General features: G+C 42.5%; 1 protein-coding gene across 5 annotated transcripts in view; it reads right to left on the bottom strand.

Annotated features, from left to right (window-relative positions):
- The window catches only part of MAPKAPK5 (MAPK activated protein kinase 5), a 51320-nt gene that overhangs the window by 25003 nt on the left and 10398 nt on the right, over window positions 1-15919 (bottom strand). For 2 of the 5 annotated variants that reach the window (XM_004053909.5, XM_019038655.4), the window contains exons 2-4: window positions 3158-3231; window positions 2256-2331; window positions 818-915 (exon numbers count right to left, since the gene is read on the bottom strand). In XM_004053909.5, the coding sequence (XP_004053957.1) occupies window positions 818-915; window positions 2256-2331; window positions 3158-3231 (248 nt within the window). Of the gene's footprint in view, window positions 1-817; window positions 916-2255; window positions 2332-3157; window positions 3232-5047; window positions 5137-15919 lie in introns of all 5 variants that reach the window. The other 3 variants (XM_063694366.1, XM_063694367.1, XM_063694368.1) reach the window with 2 other exon arrangements.

Genomic DNA, 15919 nt, shown 5'->3' with positions numbered 1-15919 from the left:
CGTTTTTTTCCCATTTGTTTGATTTCCCATTTGTTTTTAAAATTCTATCTTCTTTTTCCATCTGGAAAATTCCTACCTTTCCTTCAAGTCCTAGCTTCCACACAGCCTTTGTGAGACACCTCTCCTCCCAGACTATAGTTAGCAGCTCCTCTCCTTTGTAAGCTTAGAATATTTTAGGGATGCCTGTCCTTAGTGCCTATTGCACTGCTATGATGATGGGTTTACATCTCAGTCTTCCAAAAAAAAAACCATACCTTATTTAATTTTGAATTTTATCAAAGAGACTTAGAATGCCACCCAATATGCTTGCCAAACATTTGGTAACTAAAAGAATAATGTTGATTTCTTTCTTTAAAAGGAAAGTTAGACTAAGCAATAATAAAGGCTTTTTGTTTTATCACCCTCTAAGACTCTGCCTAGAATAATATTTGGGCCCCTTTCACTGATTTGAAATAGAATCTGTTTAAATTCTACATTAAATGCTTTCTTGAAATGAGAAAGTAATCAGAATCATCAGGGGATCTGAAGAGTGGTAGGGGCACAGATGAAATTAGACTGGCCACGAGAGGATTACTGTTGAGGATGGATCATGAGAACTTGAGGATTCATTACATAATTGTGTCTGCTTTTACAAATGCTTGACATTTTCCAAATTACAAAAAGGGAGACGGAGGGGGAGGGGGAGAAGGAAGGGCAGAGGAAGGGAGGGTAGGAGGAAGAAGGAGAGGGAAGGGGAGGGAGCACATAAAAGAGAGGACAGCTCCACTACACATTGGCCTACATGTGGACATTTGATGATGACACTGTGTAGTCTTACCTAGGGCTGGACTCATGGGGAAACTGGACACTGTTAGCAAACACTTCAATAATCTGAACTATGTTTGGGTGTGTGGCACACATCATGTGCAGACGTACCTTAAAGAGAACAGAGGAAATGTATCAATAGGTAGGGGATACCAACATTTTCTCTCCAAAAACTGACGATACTAGGTACAAGCTAATTACAATAAAAACTTTATCACTCAGAATGATGTAAAAACCCAGTGTTTTCAAAGATTATCTCCTTAATGCTTTTTCCATGAATAAAAACTCACCAACAGATTTACTTCCTACTGTTCCATTTATTTGCAAATGAAAATCTGGCAAACAATTCATTTCATTTTAGAAATTATTGGCATTTCTTTATGCAAAAGAAGTCCTTCATTGCACATGTTATTAGAATGTCATTACCATATCCAGATAATTTAAAACCCATGTATAACCAGGGGCAGTGGCTCGCACCTGTAATCCCAACACTTTGGGAGGCCAAAGTGGATCGCTTGAGCCCAGGCCTGGGCAACATGGCAAAACCCCATGTCTACAAAAAATACAAACAAAATTAGCCAGGCATTGTGGCAAATGCCTGTGGTCCCAGCTACTCAGGAGGCTGAGGTGGAAGGATCACTTGAGCTTAACGAGGTCAAGGCTGCAGTGAGCCATGATCGTGCCACTGCATTCCAGCCTGGGTGACAGACCAAGACTCGGTTTCAAACGGAAACAAAAACAAACCCAATGTATATTTTTAAAAACTAAAGGCCGGGCATGGTGGCTCATGCCTGTAATCCCAGCACTTTGAGAGGCCGAGGCGGGTGGATCACCTGAGGTCAGGAGTTCAAGGCCAACCTGATCAACATGGAGAAACCCTGTCTCTACTAAAAATACAAAAGATGCGTGGTGGCTCATGCCTGTAATCCCAGCTACTCGGGAGGCTGAGGCAGGAGAATCACTTGAACCCGGGAGGCGGAGGTTGCCGTAAGCCGAGATTGCGCCATCGCACTCCAGCCTGGGCAACAAGAGTGAAACTCTGTCTCAAAAAGAAGAAACAAACTAGAAACATCCTCAGAGTCCTCCTGTAGCATCACTTTTATACACCATTCACCTGACTCTTCCTCGTGCTATTTTATTTCCACCTTTAAGTACCTTTAAGTACCTTCTTCAATAAGCAAAACTGAGGTAAACCTGAATACATGAGGGTACAAGAATCACATTAATTTTAAAAGAACAAGAGGTGGCTGAAAGGAAAGGACTCAATGGCCTTTGATACTGACAGATCTAGGACTACTTTACTAAGATAGCATGAATGGGGAAGAGAGGTAAAGTTTGGACATAAAACTTTTTATGCATCACTGTATTCTCTCTAGGAAGCTGCCTTACTTGCAAAAGAACAATTCTTAGGCACTTCAACTATTTAATTAAGTCGAGGCAATAAAGCATACCTCATTTCTAGCTTTTGGACGATCAAGAAGAATTTTCAGTGCAAACCGTTCTTGAGTAGATTTCTTTACACAGACTCTAGATTTGGAGAAAAAAATCAATCAGAGATCATATATGTTAGAACGAAAACTAATTTAACAAGTTTTTTCTTTGAGATTTGTACTTCTCATCAAGGATATGGCCAGGTGCATCCAGAACAAACTTGCCCCCAAGGGTAGCAGGTGGGGGAAAGAAGCATCTCACCCCTCTGCCCAGCAGCCAATGCTCAGGCCTCAGCTTCTAAGCCATGCTTTTGCTGCTGTGGGTCAATGAAAAAATAATAGCCTCAGCTGGCTACAGGTGACTCTCACAATGGCCCCACAGTCTCGACACCTTTTTTTTTTTTTTTTTTTTGAGACAGAATCTCGCTTTGTGGCCAGGCTGGAGTGCAGTGGCATGATCTCAGCTCACTGCAATCTCTGCCTCCCTGGTTCAAGTGATTCTCCAGCCTCAGCCTCCCCAGTAGCTGGGATTACAGGCAACCACCACCACACCTGGCTAATTTTTCTATTTTTAGTAGAGACGGGGTTTCACCATGTTGGCCAGGATGGTCTCCATCTCCTGACCTCATGATCTGCCTGCCTCAGCCTCCCAAAGTTCTGGGATTACAGGCATGAGCCACCGCGCCTGGCCAGTCTCGACATCTTAAATGACTCTATAAAAAGACCATGCGACTCAGTCACTCTTAACTAATTTCTAAATACATGAGAAAAAGCCTAACATAAAAACCTGTACTTGTTAAATTCAGCCTATTCCTCAAATCTGGCACACCTGATGTGTCTAATTCAAGATGTATTTCAAATGGCCCTTCTCAGAGTTTGCACATGCCAACAATTTGCCATAGTTTCTCATATGGATCTCTTACCTAACTGGACCACTAATTCCAGCTCCCAGCTTCTGAGTCCAATTGATACTGTATTCTTCTAAAATGGAAGTTTCCTATTAATATAAAAAAAGGGAGAGGACAGAGAATGATTCCCCAGTTAACAAACTGAATAAGCAGAGATGGGACAACAGAAGACCTGTCGCTCAACAGCTCATCTTCTAAGAGAATCTGATAAGCAGAACTTTGTGTTCTACAGGGCTTTATGACATTTTGTCTAAATGACAATGACTCAGACATTGTTTTCCAATTTTCCAACAAGAAAGCAAAGACTTCAGGATAAAAGGAAATTATTCAGCTCATCTATAAGGTACATTCCCATAGACAATCAATGCTTTTGGGGGGTTCTGAGAGGAAGATACTCTTTCAAAATGCATCAATTACTAAATGCCTCTTTGCTACAATGGTCAAGTATATTTTATGAGATTCTAGAAAGACTAGTCAGATATATGCTGCCAAGCTGTAGAGGCCTATATCCCTGAACAAGTTGATTACATTATTGGAATAACTGAATAAACTGAGACTTAAAAGTTCAAAAAAAATAGTAACTAATCAATATCATAGTAAACATCTAATTTCCAACAGCACCATTTTGTGTACAGATATATTCTGTCAATTTCCTTATGTAAGTATATTTCTGATATAAATAACTTTCAACAGTTTAGGATAGAGCCTCTACAGTTTAATGAAAGTTGTAATGGAATTCTTGGCTAACTATTGCATGTTAGCCTCTGTTGCCATATGCTTTTAGATAAAAAAGAATTTAATTAATTCATTCATTCACTCACTTATTTATTATAAGAGACAGGGTCTCGGCCGGGCTCACGCCTGTAATCCCAGCACTTGGGAGGCCAAGGCAGGCAGATCATGAGGTCAAGAGATCAAGACCATCCTGGCCAACATGGTGAAACCCCGTGTCTACTAAAAAATACGAAAATTAGCTGGGCGTGGTGGCGCGTGCCTATAGTCCCAGCTACTCGGGAGGCTGAGGCAGGAGAATTGCCTGAACCCAGGAGGCGGAGACTGCAGTAAGCCGAGAAGACCGAGGGTCACCCAGGCTGGAGTGCAGTGGTGTGATCACTTCTCACTGCAGCCTTGAACTCTTGGGCTCAAATGATCCTACCACCTCAGCCTCCCAAGTAGCTAGGAAAACAGGCACACACCACAGCATCTGGCTAATTTTTTTCTTTTTTCTTTTTTTAGAGACAGGGTCTCGCTATGTTGCCCAGGTTGGTTTCAAACTCCTGACTTCAAGCAATCCTCCTGCCTCAGCCTCCCAAATAGCTGGGGTTACAGGCAAGAACGTCACATATTTAAATTGTGATAGTCTAAAATTCGTTTTTGCAGGGTTCCACAGGTAAAATAAGAAACCAACTGTAGACCTTAAGAAATCAAAATCCTGCCGGGCACAGTGGCTCATGCCTGTAATCCCAGCACTTTGGGAGGCCAAGGTGGGAGGATCACCTGAGGTGGGAGTTCAAGACCAGCCTGACCAACATGGAGAAACCCCATCTCTACTAAAAATACAAAATTAGCCAGGCATGGTGGCGCATGCCTGTAATCCCAGCTACTCAGGAAGCTGAGGCAGGAGAGTCGCTTGAACCTAGGAGGCAGAAGTTGCTGTGGGCCAAGATCACGCCATTGCACTCCAGCATGGGCGACAAGAGCAAAACTCCATCTCAAAAAAAAAAAAAAAATCAAAATCCATAAGACTTTCACGTTGTTTTGTTGCAATGAAAATCTGATAGACCATATGTAGCACAAGAATCCTGCTCGCTAGTATACAGGAATAGGATATTTGCTTATGTAATATACAGTCACTGAGCAGCTAGTATACCAGGCTAAGTTCAGGTATGAAAACAAGGCCTCTACCCAGTGAATGTGCCAGGCTTGGAAAGTCTTCATCTCCACCCCTTTCTGTGTCCAATTCTTGGTAAAGGTTCTCAGCATACAGTAAATAACTATGGAATGAATGATTAGAAAGGAATTAATCCCTAGAAACGCAGACTAAAGCCTTGTGATGAAGGGATATTGAGTTAGGAGGACCCAAAAGATCGCTACACAAACTCCCTTCTGAAAAACTGTGCATCAGGATTATGGAGCTTATCAAGGTCACACAGTGAGTTATGGGCACTATCAAGGCTATAATCTATGGCTCTGGCGTCCTCTACCATCCCCTACCCTAAGCACCTTTCCATCTATTAAGGGTAACTGCCCAGGCCCCAGCATAAAGATTAGGAACAAGTACTGCCCAATCAGAGAGGTCCTAGGCTCCATCTTCACTCACCACCTCCTAAACAGAACTCAAACCTACCCACTTAACCTGCCTACTTCCTTCACTTATCTGCTACATGACCTGTTTGACTTAGGAGTATCTGACGAGACCCAGGGGAATAGAGTAGTGGGAACGAGGGAGTTGAAGTAGAATTTAAGCATCGTGGTAAAAACTGTTCCACTCAACTAATGGAATCATACACTCACAGGAGACTCTATGGAAAATAAGATTTGTTCTACTGAACTATTCATTATAATCAGAGTCCATATGCCCAACCCCTCGGATGTAAAAATAAGTTGTCTGACCAAATTCTCCATTGTACTTATTTTTTTATTTTTTGAGACGGAGTATTGCTCTGTCGCCCAGGCTGGAGCACAATGGAGTGATCTGGCCTCACTGCCTCCCGAGTTCAAACAATTCTCCTGCCTCAGCCTACTAAGTAGCTGGGATTACAGTTGCGCACCACCACACCCAACTAATTTTTGTATTTTTAGTAGAGATGGGGTTTCACTGTGTTGGCCAGGCTGGTCTTGAACTCCTGACCTCAGGTGATCTGCCCACCTTGGCCTCCCAAAGTGCTGGGATTACAAGCATGAGCCACCGCACCCGGCCCTCCACTGTACTTACTAAGTTAGTACTCTACCTGATGGACAGCCAAGAAAGTTCAACTTGTAGAGACTCTGATTGGAGTTTTGACACTGAACTTTGCAGAAGGTAGGAGAACCACTACCAGGCTCTCCTACAGCTGAATTTCTGGACCCCATTTTTTATACCTCCTGTCCTTTTTCCCGGGCTTAATTCTTCCATCTTTGTTGATGGTGCCATAAACACTAGCCAGCTAAGGCTTCACTGAGCCCAACTGGGCCAAAAAAGTTAACACACACCTTTCAACTAGACTGCCCACGACTGGCACCTTTTCTCACATATTTTAATGACAAAGGAGAAGGTAGGAAGGCATGGTCAATTAAAACACTTCTACTGAAGGAAATTACAGACTAATTCTTCAAAGACATCAATGACAAATGCAAAGGCTGGGTTGTGCTAAGAAATATACACACTACCTTAAATTAACAAGGATACAAACACTTGGAATAAAATCATTTTTGAGAATTCTCCAAGACAAGGGGTAGCAAATTCAGCCATTGCCTGTTTTTGCAAATAAAGTGTATTGGAATATAGCCACATCTACTCGCTTTCATACTGTCTTTGGCTGCTTTCACACTACAACAACAGAGTTGAGGGGCTGCAACAGAGACCACAGGGACCGCAAAACTTAAAATATTTCCTATATCACCCTTTACAGAGAAAGCTTGCTTTTCTAAACACTGTTCTAAACCACTGGCTCTCAACAATAACTGCACATCACAATCACCTGAGAAGATTTTTTTAAAGCTACCTGATGCAGGCCGGGCATGGTGGCTCATGCCCATAATCCCAGCACTTTGGGAGGCTGAAGCGGGCGGATCACGAGGTCAGGAGTTCGAGACCAGCGTGACCAACATGGTGAAACCCCATCTCTACTAAAAATAAAAAAATTAGCCGGGTGTGGTGGCGGCGCCTGTAATCCCAGCTACTTGGGAGGTTGAGGCAGGAGCATCGCTTGAGCCTGGGAGGCGGAGGTTGCAGTGAGCCGAGATCACGCCACTGCACTCCAGCCTGTGACAGAGTGAGACTCCATCTCAACAAACAAACAAAACAACAACAAAAAAAAACCAAAAAAACTACCTGACACAAAGGGGATTCTAATACGACTTGTTTGAGAAGTGGCCTGGGCATTAGTCCTCTATTCCTACCTTTATCTCTAGTAAGGCAGACCCTAGTCATTCTCTGAAGTTCAAAAACTAAGAAAAAATGGAAATTCTTGAGTAGCTCTTGAGTAGCTGGGATTACAGGTGCCCACCACTGCACCCAGCTAATTTTTGTACTTTTAGTGGAGACAGGGTTTCACCATGTTGGCCAGGCTGGTCTCGAACTCCTGACCTCAAGTGATCTGCCTGCCTCGGCCTCACTTGCCTACCACTTCATGCTGTGAATACAAGAATTTCCATGCCTGTGCTGGGATTACAGGCATAGAAATTCTTGTATTCACAGCATGAAGTGGTAGGCAATTCCTCGCCACAATGGAAAAGTTAAAAATTAAAATTGTCAAAAAGAACTATTTCAATACAGTGTAAATCAAACAAACTGAGAAGTACAGATTCTTAAAAATCTGCTAGAGGTTCAGGTAAAAATAGTAAGCTTTCTAGCCTAGGATCCTGCCATCCTTCTACTCCTCTATCCCCACTGCTTACAGCACAGTCAGCTGGTGACAATGCTAGTTTTCCCAACATGGGGCCAGCTATGAAAATCAGCAGTTCTGCTGCTCTAGGGGGTGGACTCAATTTGGGGTGAGGAAGAAAATTCATGGATCTACCAGCTAAAAGTGGTGAATGTGGATGGAAATGAACAGCTTTGGCAGTCGTCCTTGTTAGATGGGCAGAACATCCAGAATTTAATGGGAAAATCCTGAAACAGAGCCATAGAAAGTCTGAGTTAAGCTCTTCACATGACCATCACTGACTGGGAAATTATACCTAAGAGAACCAGGAAAAACTGAAAACCAAAGGAGACTTTAGAGCCAGCAGCAATTTTTTAGAGTTTCTCCAAACCCACATACACATTGATCAGGGGGGTATAGCTCAGCAGTAGAGCATTTGACTGTAAGTTGATCAGGATAGGGTAAAAGCCTCAGGGGCTGAAAGTATTTGAGAACCTCTGCCCAAATCACTGGCTGACAACTAAGTTAAACAGATACTGGGACAACCCACCAAAAGCCAGGCTGGGAAGAAAAAATGAAAATATTTTATTTTCTTTTGAGACGGAGTTTCACTCTTGCTGCCCAGGCTGGAGTGCGATGGCGCAATCTCGGCTCACTACAACTTCCACTTCCCAGGTTTAAGCGATTCTCCTGCCTCAGCCTCCCAAGTAGCTGGGATTAGCTGGGCACGGTGGCTCACGCCTGTAATCCCAGCACTTTGGGAGGCTGAGGCGGGTGGATCACCTGAAGTCAGGAGTTCTAGACCAGCCTGACCAACATGATGAAACCCCGTCTCTACTAAAATTACAAAATTAGCCGAGCATGGTGGTGGGCACCTGTAATCTCAGCTACTCGGGAGGCTAAGGCAGGAGAATCGCTTGAACCAGGGAGGCAGAGGCTGCAGTGAGCTGAGATCATGCCATTGCACTCTAGCCTAGGAAACAAGAGCGAAACTCAGTCTCAAAAAAAAAAAAAAAAGAAAAGAAAAGAAAAAAAGAAGTGCTGGGATAACAGGCGTAGGACACTGAGCCCAGCTGAAAATAAAAATTTTAAAATTGACCGGGCACAGTGGCTCATGCCTATAATCCCAGCACTTGGGAGGCCAAGGCAGGAGGATCACGAGGTCAAGAGTTTGAGACCAGCTTGAAACCCCATCTCTACTGAGAATACAAAAATTAGCTGGGCGTGGTGGCGGGTGCCTGTAATCCCAGCTACTCGGGAGGCTGAGGCAGGAGAATCACTTGAACCTGGGAAGCGGAGGTTGCAATGAGCTGAGATCGTGCCACTGCACTGCAGCCTGGTGACAGAGTGAGACTCCGTCTCGAAAAAAATAATAATAATTTAAAACTAAGCAGAGACATTAGCACACCAAAGGAAAAATAGATTCGGGTTTAATTCTAAGCAATTAACTGTAAATATAACAAGCCACAGGGGGGGAAACTCAGAATCCAGAGTTGCTATATTATCTAAATGTCCAGTTTTCAACCAAAATTACTAGACTTGTAAAAACCAGGAAAGTGTCACCTAAGCTCAGGAAAAAGAGAAATCAATAGCATCCATCTCTGATTGGATGCAGATACTAGATTGAGCAAGTAGTTGCACTTAAAAGCAACTATTTTAAACATCCAAAGAATTAAAGAAAACTGATGACGAAGTAAAAAATAATGATACAGATTTTCAGCCGAGAAACAGAAAAAATGAAGAGGAACCACATGGAAATTCTAGAGTTAAAAATTATAATGACTGGCATGAAAAACTGATCAGAGGTGTTCAACAGGCCGAGCACGGTGGCTCATGCCTGTAATCCCAGCACTTTAGGAGGCCAAGGCGGGCAGATCATGAGGTCAGGAGTTCGAGACCAGCCCGGCCAACACAGCAAAACCCCGTCTCTACTAAAAATACAAAAATTAGCCAGGCACAGTGGCAGGTGCTGTAATCCAAGCTACTCAGGAGGCTGGGGCAGGAGAATTGCTTGAACCCAGGAGGCGGAGGTTGCAGTGAGCTGCGATCACACCACTGCACTCCAGCCTGGGTGACAGAGCAAGACTCCGTTTTGGAAAAAAAAAAAAAAAAACAGAGGTGCTCAACAGATTTTCAGGTGACAGAATAATTAGTGAACATGAAAATACATAGAAAGAAATGATCAAATCCAAAGAATAGACAGAAAAAAGATTAAAGAAAAATGAGACCTGTAGAATAATGTCAAGCGTTCCAACATATGTGTAATGGGAGAGCCAAAGAGGGGTGAAGATGGGGGAGGTGGGAATATTTGAAGAAATAATAGGCAAAACCTTCCCCAACTTGATGAACAGTAATAACCTATGGCCTCCAAGAAGCTCAACAAACTCTAAATAAGATAAACACAAAAAGAACCACACCTAGACATACCACAGTCAAAACACTGAAAGACAAGACCAGGTGCAGTTGCTCATGCCTGTAATCCCAGCACTTTGGGAGGCTGCGGGGTGAGGATCACTTGAAGTCAGGAGTTCGAGACCAGCCTGGGCAACATGGCAAAACTCCGTCTCTACAAAAAATACAAAATTTAGCCTGGTGTAGTGATGCATGCCTGTGCCTGTGGTCCCAGCTACTGGGGAGGCTGAGGTAGAAGGGTTGCTTGAGCCCAGGAGATCGAGGTTGCAGTAAGCTGAGATCATGCCACTGCACTCCAGCCTAGGCAACAGAGCGAGACCCTGTCTCTCACACACACACACACACACACACACACACACACACACACAAACACACACACACAAAAAAACCACTGAAAGAGAAAGAGAAAATAATGTAAGCATGAAGGAAAAAAATGACAAATCATGGACAGCAATATAAATAATGGCTGACTTTTCATCAGAAACAATGGAAGCCAGAAGACAGTAGAATCACATAATGAAAGTACTGAAAAAAAAAACTGTCAAGCATAAATTCTGTATTGAACAAAACTATCCCTCAAAAATTAACAGTGAAATAAAGGCATTATCAAATAAATAAACACTGAAAGAATTCACTGCTAGTAGACTTGGCCTACAAGAACTACCAAAGGAAGTCCTTTGGAGAGAATGGTAATGCTACTGTATGAGAACTTGGATCAGGCCGGGCACAGTGGCTCACGTCTGTAATCCTAGCACTTTGGTAGGCCAAGGTGGGAGGGATCACCTGAGGTCAGGAGTTCAAGACCAGCCTGGCCAACATGGCGAAACCCCTTCTCTACTAAAAATACAAAAAAAACCCCAAAATAGCCAGGCACGGTGGCACACGCCTGTATTCCCAGCTACTACGGAGGGTGAGGAAGGAGAATTGCTTGAACCCGGGAGGTGGAGGTTGCAGTGAGCCGAGATCATACCACTGCACTCTAGCCTAAGCAACGGGAGTGAGGCTCCATCTCAAAAAAAAAAAAAAAAAAAAAAAAGAAAGAAAAAAGAAAACTTGGATCCACAAGAAGGAACAGAAAGTACTAGAACAGGTAAACATGGAAAAAATTATTTTCTTCTCTTAATTTCATAAATATACATAAGACAGGTTATAACATATAAAGATATACATGACAATAAGAACACAAGGGAGAAAGGAGGAAATAGAGCTACCTTGGAGCAAAGGTGCTGTATATTACCAGACTTTAATCAATTTTAACCCAAAGTGGACTGTGATAAATTAAAGATGCATATTATAATCCTCATAAAAGCATTTCAAAAATACATATCCAGAAAATCAACAGAGAAATTACATCAGATAGTAACTTGGATCAAGAGGGAAAAAATGAATAACAAAAATGGTAAATATACTGTAGGTCAACATAAAAGGCTGTAAATATATTTTATTCCTTTCTCTCTTATTTAAAACACATAAGATTTAACTGCATAAACAAATAACTACAACACTGTATTTTCTGGTTTGTAATATATACATACATAATACATAGACAACAGTAACATAAAAGAAGAGGGAGAAGGCTGAGCGCAGCGGCTCACACCTGTAACCCCAGCACTTTGGGAGGCCAAGGCAGGTGGATCACCTGAGGTCAGGAGTTTGAGACCAGCCTGGCCAAAATGGTGAAACCCCATCTCTACTAAAAATACAAAAATTAGCCAGGCATGGTGGTGCACACTTGTAATTCCAGCTACTCAGGACGCTGAGATGGGAGAATCACTTAAACCCAGGAGGCGGAGGTTGCAGTGAGCCGAGATCGTGCTACTGCACACCAGCCTGGGTAGACAGAGTGAGACTCCGTCTCAAAAAAAAAAAAAAAAAAAGAAAAAGAAGAGGGAGACAATGGAGCTAAACTGGAGCATTTTCTATATTTTACTGAAACTATTAGTATTAAAGTTAGTCTTAATCTGAAATGGCTTATGATAGGCCATATTCTAGATCATAAAAAAAATCTAAATGAATTGAAAATAAATTATATGAAGTTCTCCAACCACCATGGAATTAAGCTAGAAATGAACAGAAGGAAACTTGGGAAATCCATACATATTTAGAAATTAAACAACATGACTGGACACAGTGGCTCACGCCTGTAATCCCAGCACTTTGGACGGCCGAGGCGGGCAGATCGCCTGAGGTCGGGAGTTAGAGACCAGCCTGATCAACATGGAGAAACCCAGTCTCTACTAAAAGTACAAAATTAGCCGGGCATGGTTGTGTATGCCTGTAATCCCAGCTACTCGGGAGGCTGAGGCAGGAGAATCGCTTGAACCTGGGAGGCAGAGGTTGCGGTGAACCAAGATCACGCCATTGCACTCCAGCCTGGGCAACAAGAGCGAAACTCCATCTCAAGAAAAAAAAAAAAAGAAATTAAACAATGCATTTTTTTTTCTTGAGATGGAGTCTCGCTTCGTCACCAGGCTGGAGTACAGTGGTGCAATCTCGGCTCCCTGCAATCTCTGCCTCCCAGGTTCAAGCGATTCTTCTGCCTCAGCTTCCCAAGTAGCTGGGACTACAGGTGCACACCACCACGCCCAGCTAATTTTTGTAATTTTAGTAGAGATGGGGTTTCACCATATTGGCCAGGCTGGTCTCGAACTCCTGACCTCGTGATCCGCCTGCCTTGGCCTCCCAAAGTGCTAGGATTACAGGCGTGAGCCACTGCACCCGGCCTAAACAACACACTTATAAATAACCAGGAGGTCAAAGAAGATTTAACATGAGATATTAGAAAATATTTTATCTCAATGAAAATACAAACACAATTTGCCAAAAATAATGAGATGAAGTTGAAGTGGTGCTGAAACAGAAATTTATAGCTCTAAATGCCTACCTTAGAAAAGATCGCAATCACTAACCTAACCTTCTACCTTTAAAATGTAGAAAAAGAGCAGACTATACTCAAAGCAAGCAGAAAGAAGAAAATAATAAAGATTTGAGCAGAGAGCTATAAAACAGAATACAGAAAAATAGAGAAAATCAATGAAAACCAAAAGTTGATTATTTGAAAAGATCAACAAAGTTAACAAACCTTTAGCTGAATTGACCAATAAAAAAAGGGGAGGACACAAATTATTAATATTAGAAAGGAAAGAGGGAACATCACAATTGACTTTACAGAAATCAAAGTATTAAAAGGGAAAACCATGAACGACTTTATGCCAACAAATTAGAGCACTAGATAAAATGGACAAATTTCTAGAAAGAAATTACCAAAACTCACTCAAGAAGAAAAAGAAAACCTGAATAGACCTGTAACAAGTAAAAAAAACTGAATTAATAACTGAGTATCTTCCCATGAAACAAAGTCTAGGCACACTGGTTTCAGTGGTAAATACTACACATTTGTAGGGTTTCTCAACCTCAGCACCACTGACATTTTGAGCCAGATAGTTCTCTGTTGTGGGGTTGCCTTGGCCTTTTAGGATGTTCAGCAGCATTCCTGCCATCTACCCATTAGGTGCCAGAAGCACTTGCTACCAACTGTGATAACCAAAAATGTCTCCAGATGTTACCAAATGTCTCCCAAGAGGTAAAATCCCTGCCCATTCCATTAAGAACCACATATTTAACGAAATAATGTATTCCAAACTTTGGCCTCCCAAAGTACTGGGATTACAGACGTGAGCCACCACACCTGGCTGTAAAATACCCTTTTATTTCATATTGAAAAATCATTACTGGCCGAGCACGGTGGCTCATGCCTGTAATCCCAGCACTTTGGGAGTCCGAGGCAGGTGGATCACGAGGTCAAGAGATCAAGACCATCTGGCCAACATGGTGAAACCCCATCTCCACTAAAAATACAAAAATTAGCTGGGCGTGGTGGTGCACGCCTCAAGTCCCAGCTACTTGGGAGGCTGAGACAAAAGAATCGCTTGAACCAGGGAGGCGGAGGTTGCAGTGAGCTGAGATCGTGCCACTGCACTCCACTCCAGCCTGGCAACAGAGTGAGACTCCATCTCAAAAAAAAATAAAAAGAAAAAGAAAAAGAAAAGAAAATCTTTACTATGTTCATAGTAATGATCCAATAGAGGAGGGTATACTTTCTAACTTGTTCTATAAAGCTAGCATTACATTCATACCAAAACTAGAAAAAGGCATCACAAGAAAGTATCTATCATGAATATAGATTAAACAATCCTCAACAAAATATTAACAAACTGAAACTAGCAACATGTAAGAATGATTCTACACCAGACTAAGTGGGTCTGAGTGAGGTTTATACCAGGAATGCAAGATTGGCTTAATATCTGAAAATAACGTAATATTACCATATACTATATTAAGAATAAAGAACAAAAACCACATAATTAACTCAATAGATGAAGGAAAAATATTTAACAAAAACTCAACACCCATTCCTGATAAAACTGTCAGCCAGGCCGGGCGTAGTGGCTTAAGCCTGTAATCCCAGCACTTTGGGAGGCCAAGGTGGGTGGATCACCTGAGGTCAGGAGTTCGAGACCAGCCTGACCAACAAGATGAAACCCCATCTCTACTAAACAGATAAAAATTAGCCAGGTGTGGTGGCAGGCACCTGTCGTCCCAGCTACTCAGGAGGCTGAGATAGGAGAATTGCCTGAACCCGGGAGGCGGAGGTTGCAGTAAGCTAAGATCGCGCCACTGCACTCCAGCCTGGGCGACAGAGAGAGACTCCATCTCAAAACAAAAAAAATTTGTTTTATATGTAGAAAATCCTAAGGGATCTATAAGAACTACTATGCAAATGTACTAAGGATACAAAATACAAAATCAACATACAGAAATCAACTGTATTTCCATACACTAGTGACAAACAATCCAAAAATGAAATGAAGAAAACAATTCCATTCTTTTTTTTTTTGACACGAAGTCTCGCTCTGTCACCCAGGCTGGAGTGCAGTGGCACCATCCTGGCTCACCGTAAGCTCCACCTCCCAGGTTCACACCATTCTTCTGCCTCAGCCTCCCAAGTAGCAGGGACTACAGGTGCTTGCCACCACGCCTGGCTAGTTTTTTGTATTTTTTTTTTTAGTAGAGAGGGGGTTTCACTGTGTTAGCCAGGATGGACTCGATCTCCTGACCTCGTGATCCGCCCACCTCAGCCTCCCAAAGTGCTGGGATTACAGGCGTGAAGAAGAAAACAGGAATACATTTATCAGGCTGGACACAGTGGCTCATGCCTGTAATCCCAACACTTTGGGAGGCCAAGGCAGGTGGATTGCCTGAGGCCAGGAGTTCAAGATCAGCCTGGCCAAAATGGTGAAACCCTATCTCTACTAAAAATACAAAAATTAGCCAGGCATGGTGAAGCGAGCCTGTAATCCCAGCTACTCAGGATGCTGAGGCAGGAGAATTGCTTGAACCTGGGAGGCAGAGGTTGTCGTGAGCCGAGATTGCACCACTGCACTTAAGCCTGCGAGACAGAGTGAGACTCTGTCTCAAAAAAAAAGAATAAATTTATCAAAAGGCAAGATTTATAGATTTATACACTGGAAACTACAAAACACTGCTTAGAGAAACTGAAGAAGCCCTAAAGAAATGGAAAGCTCTACTACGTTAATAGATAAGATAATATACTTGACCCTTGAACAACGTGAAGGTTAAGAGCACTGACACCCTGGGCAGTCAAAAATCTGCACATAACTTCTGACTCCCCCAAAATTTAACTACTAATAGCCTGTTAACCATACTGACAACAGAAAGTCAATTAACACATATTTTATGTATTACATACTATATTGTTACAATAGAGTAAGATAGAGAA

This window comes from Gorilla gorilla, chromosome 10, assembly GCF_029281585.2.
Source record: "Gorilla gorilla gorilla isolate KB3781 chromosome 10, NHGRI_mGorGor1-v2.1_pri, whole genome shotgun sequence".
Classification (NCBI taxonomy): Eukaryota; Metazoa; Chordata; class Mammalia; order Primates; family Hominidae; genus Gorilla; species Gorilla gorilla.
The sequence above is the reverse complement of the archived record's forward strand: the minus strand, read 5'-3'. Positions and strand labels throughout refer to the sequence as shown.